Genomic DNA, 6,800 nt, shown 5'->3' with positions numbered 1-6,800 from the left:
GGCTGTCAGAGCATTGTGTACAGCTAACATTTATTTTTGATTGATATGCAGGTGCATTTGACTTGGGGTCCATTTGCCCTGAATGCACTGCCCTGCCATGTGAGCCCCCCCATGCATAGTCCGATGCGTCTGTTGTTAGGGTTTGGGCGGCAGGGGGTAAAGTGAATGGCAGTCCCTTGTTTTGGTGGCAGGCCTCTGCCCACCAAAGGAACTCTATCCTTAGACAAGGTATGACAGGCATCATTGATTCTAGATCCTGAGAATGTTGACGCCATAGGCTTTTTAGATACCACTGCAGTTTCCTCATATGCAGTCTTGCATATGGAATTAGTAAAATGCAAAAGGCCATAAACCCCAGGGCTTGCAGTACTTTCCTTGCAGATAGCTGGGTCTTTGTGGCCAGTAGTTTGAAGTAGGCTGTCAAATGAACTTGTTTCTCTGGCATGAGGTAGGCCATCTGGGAAGTTGTATTCAAGCTTGCTCCCAAGAATACAATTTGTTAGCAGGGTACAAGATGTGATTTCTTTTTGTTTATGGTGTACCCCAGAGAAGTTAGCAATTTCTTTACAAATGCCAGATGATTTAATAACATGTCCTGGCTTTCTGCCTGAATTAGACAATCGTCCAGGTATGGGTATATCTGAATATTTCTTTGCCTGCAAAATGCAATGACTGGAGCTAGGCACTTTGTGAATACCCTGGGCACAGCAGATAAGTCAAAAGGCAGTGCAGAGAAGTAATAGTGCATGTAGCCTGCTCTGAAGCTAAGTTATCTTCTGCAAGATTCCCTTACTGGGATGTGCAGGTAGGCTTCCTTTAAATCCAGTGTTGCCAACTAGGCATTTCTGCCTAGCATGGGAAGCAGCTGATGAAGAGTTAGCATCTTGAATTTTGGGAGTACCAAAAATGTGTTTAGGATAGACCAGTCCAGGATAGGACGCCAGGAATTGTCTTTTCTGGGTACCAGGAAAAGTCTTGAGTAAAAACCTTGTCCCCATTCTTCTGCTGGGACAGACTGAATAGCACTGATGCTTAAAAGACAGAGAACTTGCTTTTGAGCCTCTGCCCACTGATTTGGGGGTAGCTCTGGCCAACCGCTTGGGGTTGGTAAGGGAGTGGAAGTGGAATCTGTATCCTTGGGAAACTATATTTAAAACCCATTTGTCCTGGGTAACGAGTTTTCAATTTTTTGCATGCAGGGCGATCTTTCCCCCTAAAGGGACAGTCAGTCAGTTGAGCAGGGCTTGAAAGATTTAAAGTTAAGTCATTGAGACAGTTTACTATAGGGGGAGGTCTTACTACTCCCGGCTTTGGAAGTGGGAGCCCCCCCCCCCCACTGCTTAGGCCTTTGAGTACCCTGGGACTGAAGCCTGGGTGTTCTCCTGGTTCTGGGTTTGGACTGAGAAGGCTTGGAAGAGGCAGGAAAGGACCAATTCTTAGAGGGCCAATGCCTACTAAATCTGGGAGGCTGTACTTGCAGGAAATCTTTAACAGTTTGAATAGATTTAGCCCATCTTTTTAAGTACTACTTCTGCTTTGTTGCCAAACAGGCAGTCTTGGTTTAAGGGAGCATCCAGTAATTTAGCTTTAACATGATCTGGTAAAGATTGCTCTTTAAGCCAAGCATGCCTTCTCAGTACAGACCCAGTGACAGCAGCCCTGCAAGATGCTTCTAGTGAATCAAAACCACATTGCAAAATATTTTTTCCAACTTGTTCAGCAGAATGCATTAAATCCTATAATTCTTTATTTTCAGCACAGTCAATAATCATCATTTTCTGTTTAAGCAATACAATAATATGCTGCTGATACTTTAACATATGAAACAGAGTTTAAGGCCCTAATGGCCAAAGTTGTAGAAATGTATACCTTCTTACCCCCAACTATCCAGCACCCTGGAATCTCTATCAGAGGGAGTAGGGTTTTTAGCAGTAGTAGCCTTAATGCCTTTGGGTCCCTGTGAAATGGTCTCAGGATCCACAGTAGGATTTTTAGAGGAACATGCGAGAGTCAGGTACCCTATAATACCCATCAGGTTTTCTGGGAGCAGGAGGTAAAGTGTCAGAGACCAGACTAGATTCCGAGAAGGCATCATCTACAATGTCCAGTACAGGAGGGATAGCTAAAGGCCTGTGTTGCAGGAGGAGTAAGAATTCCCTAAGCCTCTTTTTAGAGTCAGAGTAATCCTGGCTTTCCCAGTGGAAATACTCCATAAGAGTATGCAAGGTTTCACCAAAAGAGAAATCCTCTGGAGGGGGAAGCAGAGGAATGGAGTCCTCTGCATCAGAATCCTCATAGGTAGATAAGGGCAAATCCTGGTCAGAGAAAACAGAAATTTCAGAATCCTTATCAGAAGAATCAGAAGGAAAAATCAGTCCTAGGTCTCTTAGAGGGAGAAGGGTGGCTTCCCCTGATTAGAGTAATAAGGTCTTCAGCCATTCTTATCATTTGTTTTTTTAGGCATAGGGGCCTGACATGCGGTCTGGGCATCAGTTTTCTGGGCATGGATCGAGTTTTAGGTCTTGAAGAAGAAGATGCCGTTGGTTTACTATGCAAGTCAGTAGGCCTGAATACACCCTCAGAAGCCGCTGCCTGCACAGCGGCTCTGGACCCATCCAAGGTAGAGACATCCGCAGGTTACACAGTTGAAGAAGTATCTTGCGGCATACTGGACTCCGAATGGGTCTCAGTAGAGGCATGTGAATCTGAAGTAGCGGACATCAGGGGCTGCTAAAGTGCTTCACTGAGTACCGTCGAACTGGCAACTAGCTTAGGAGAAGCGTCGTCGGCAGCTTTGGACCTATGTATCTGTCTCTGTCTTTATCTTTGTGTTTTTTAGGAAAGTCGGTAGTCGGGTGACTTACCGAAGCCATTTCTGGATAATTGAACCGAGTACCAAAGTATTTAGATGCAAAAATGAACTGACGACGAACAGTACGAGGTTTGAATAAGGCACAAAAACGACAGCGAGGTGCATCATGGTCTGGGCCTAGGCATGGAATACAGTATGAACGAAAATCTTTGATGTATTTGCTTTCCGCAAGAAATACAACTGTTAACTTTTACTGACATTGGTTTAGAGCAAGAAAAAGGATCCCCAACGGGATACTTAGCTTAGTTGAAGACTTTGGATCTGAAACACGAAAATGAAAATTTCAGGAGTCGGCCGACCGGCACTTGCAAACTGATTCTGCTATGGGCACCGCACTGCAGGAAAGACTGATGTAATGGTGTCGCTGCACGCTTTATACCCCTGACTACCTGACGTCATGGAAGATGAGACAACAACCGACGCAGGACCCAAGATTTTGATAATCAGGCCGACTGAGGAGTACCTGCAAGCAAATAACCCAAATGTGATGACTGCAACAGTGAAACATGAAGAACATCAGAGACTGGGTCCGTCACCCTCTGACCCAACAGGGGAGCCGGAGTCAAACCTCCAAGGTGCAGAGACTCGTGGGCTGCTCAGCTCTGAAAAACTTGGAGCCGACACCACCACTTCGAATCCCACGCAAAGGCCACGGCTCTGGAAGCTGGTCGGCTCCAAGCTAGTCAGAGCCGAATTGCTCAGGGTACTGGCTGCCATCGAGGTACAAGGTACCAACCGTGCCAACCCCTCGATGCCAAGGGGCCCTCAGACGGACCCAAATACTCCAAAACTGGGAGTCGGATCGAAGAAGGAGTGATCAGGACAAAGGCAGACTGCATGTCCCCAGCCCTGGAGGGGGGAAGGGGCAGGCAAGACTCCCATCTGGATCTGTATGTAGATAAACCTGAGCATCAACCTGTCCACCTCGGCTTCGGAGAGGCGGCGGGTGGACCTGGAAGAAGAAGCCAACGACACTGGCTGAGAGACGGTAAGGGAAAGCAAACAGCAGAGACTGGACCCGAGACACCTCTGGCTCCGGGGAAAAACAAGGGGAGTGGAGCAGGAGGGAACTTGGGCTGGCTGTCTGGCAGGATTTAGGCAATGGCTCTGCCAAGGTAGAGTTGTTGGGGGACCGCTGCCTTAGTCCTTCTGCTTCTGCCTCCCTCAACCCCGGTCCTGTTAGTGGGAGGTTGAGCCCCAGACACCAGGGCAGAGGAAGCAGAAGAGGCAGCCGAAGCTGAAGAAACAGTTGGGGCCTCCGTCGGAGGATAAGGCCCTTAATAATGAGCTTATTCCTCCTGTCGATCAATGTGCTGGAATTGAACCCCACGCAGATCGAGCAGGAGGACTCTATGTGAGCTACCCCTAGATACACAGCACATAGAGGGTGGCCATCTGTTGGAGATCGCTTATGGCCACACTCTGTGCATTTTCTGAAACCGGTTTGGGTGCCTCTGCCATGTGAATGGAGAGAGAGAGGCCCAAACACACACACACGGCAGGGAAAGAAAGTGGGAACGTTTTTTTTTTTTTTAAAATAGATAACAGATGCCTGAGCATTAAATAAGACAGAAAAGTGAAGGGGAAAATAGGAAAGTAAGGGGAAAAAAACCAAACTTACCCAAAAAAGTTGCTTAGAGCCCAGACCACGATGCAAACGCTAGCGTGGCAAATGAGATATGAAGGGAGGAAGGAGACAGGGGCATTATGCGTAGGGGAGGAGCTTGGAGCTCAGATTAGATGCTGGAGAAATGCGGCAGAGACAGACCCATCCCGGATCCGTGTCACACAGGTTGAAGAGCAAATGAAGACAACTTCAGATAAAAAAATTAATACATTAGTCAAACTACCCCCCCCCCCCCACACACACACCCACAAGCAAACTTGATTGTACATAATGCATCTCTAATCTTTACATTCAAAGAGATCACTTCTGTACAAAGCAGAGATGTTAAATTTATAAGAAAAAAGGCAGCACTTTCACATATGATCACCTTTAATGTTTTTTTTTTTCTTTACATGTCATAATTATCAGCTTTGCAAACCTACATCTCATTATAAGATATACTCACAGAAGCATCTGTTTAAAGTCTGCAAGATGGTTTTACAACTTAAAATGCAGAAATTTATAAAATTAAGCACAACCTACATATGAAAATCAGTAATGTTATACCAAAAAGGCAAGAACGTACCCAAGTTACTACAGCATAAATTACACAACAAATCATGCAAACTGTCTGAACTTATTTACTGCATCAAACAGCACTGTAATTCCTGAAACAATATTCAAATGAATGAAAAATGGCGAAGTACTAACACTCTACTCATTTAGGCCTTTCAGCTAACATAACTACTACATTCTGCCAACAATCCACATCTCATCCTTAATTTTTCAATGCACACATTTACTTCATTGCACAACAATAAAACTTTCAGACTTTGCTCTTGCATTCTGAGTCCCAAACTTGATTTCACTTCACTAGTCCACAAAGAAAGGCTCTTCGGGAATCCATTACTCTTCTTGCAAAAATATCCTTATTCTAGCTTCCCTATATTTATTACGTTACACTTCAAAACTTTACTTCTCCCAATTACCTTCTTAAACTCTCCAGATGAAATAAAAATGTTCTATGACATCACCATGTTCACCCTTTACACAGTGCTGTACATACTAATTTTTCAGCTCCTCAAAAAATCTTTCAAGTGTACAATGAATCATTTTGAACCCATCTTCTGGGCACTCAGCATTCTTACCAAATGAGGGTTTTACACTTTTGAAAACGTGAAAGCACTCCAGATATTACTGACTGAATTTATGTAAACTAGTGCAGAATAGAACACAGACACTGACAGCTCTGCTATATGTAACATAACGTTGTGACTTAAATTTACACAACAATTCTACATTGTCTTAGTGTTGCTATAATTTTATCATGATTTGAAGTCATAAAGCACACCAGTATATACATAACCCTCAGGATAAATTTCAGTTAAAAATATAGCCGCCTTAATTAACAGTGTAATACTGTAAAAGCACTGGTGCATTATCTGGGTTCATCTCCGTTACAAAGTAAATATGGTTAGTTCCCTTGTAGTTATGGACTTTCATACTCTTAGCTTATTAGAAATTAATATTTTTATGACCAAATGTGGTTGCAGTGTCAAGAAGTTGCATTAGCTAAAACAAAATATTAATACTTTTGGGACTTGCTTTTAGGATGCAGATAAATATTCCTGAACAATGCATTCAATTAAGGCTTGATTCAAAAACCACTACAGAAATCCAACAAGTATTTCAAGGCTTACTGTACAGTTTCTGCCTGGTACTCTTGGACTTTTCAGTCACTAGATAATGGACAGGAACAAACTACTTTCACAGCTTAAATGTTTACAACAATGCAGTTCAACTACTCTGAGTAACAAGAGTTAATGAAAACAAAAAGTGCTAATGAACAACAGACTTAACATCTGCTACAAAAGGCAAAAGACTGCATTAGCACACAGGCAAGCTGGAAAAAAGTATCACTATGCTCTGTAGTCACTGATAAATTATAAGCAGCTTGCAGCAATGAAGACTACTGCAAGCATGGGATCCATAAAAACTTAGTTGTAATGGGGGGCTGCAGTGGCTCAGTAGTTCATCAGTCAAATTCACGGTTGGTCAGCACAAGAGGGGCTACAAGAGTCCACACATACAGAGCCACACAGATCCAGCTGGAAGATATCTTGACCCAAACAGAAGGCCATTTGCTGGTCATTGTTTCATAAGATGAATCAGGACTACAACAGAAGAAATAAAAAGATGTCAATTTAATCAGCATCACATCATCTCATTTCAATACAACACATCAGATTTAGCTTGTAGCAATGCAATGACAAAATTAAAAAAATCAAAGACCACTTTAAAAAAGGAATGTACTATACACCA

At 43.5% G+C, this 6,800-nt stretch overlaps 1 protein-coding gene across 1 annotated transcript in view; it reads right to left on the bottom strand.

Annotated features, from left to right (window-relative positions):
• Nucleotides 1-4,850: 4,850 nt before the first annotated feature.
• SERINC1 (serine incorporator 1) overlaps nt 4,851-6,800 on the bottom strand; it is a gene marked incomplete at its 5' end in the record, with an annotated part of 787,452 nt that continues 785,502 nt past the window's right edge. The window contains 1 exon segment of the mRNA XM_044073769.1: nt 4,851-6,652. Coding sequence (XP_043929704.1) covers nt 6,514-6,652 — 139 coding nt within the window.

The sequence above is a fragment of the Protopterus annectens genome, chromosome 1.part1 (genome assembly GCF_019279795.1).
Source record: "Protopterus annectens isolate FY-2018-M chromosome 1.part1, PAN1.0, whole genome shotgun sequence".
Taxonomy (NCBI): Eukaryota; Metazoa; Chordata; order Ceratodontiformes; family Protopteridae; genus Protopterus; species Protopterus annectens.
The sequence above is the reverse complement of the archived record's forward strand: the minus strand, read 5'-3'. Positions and strand labels throughout refer to the sequence as shown.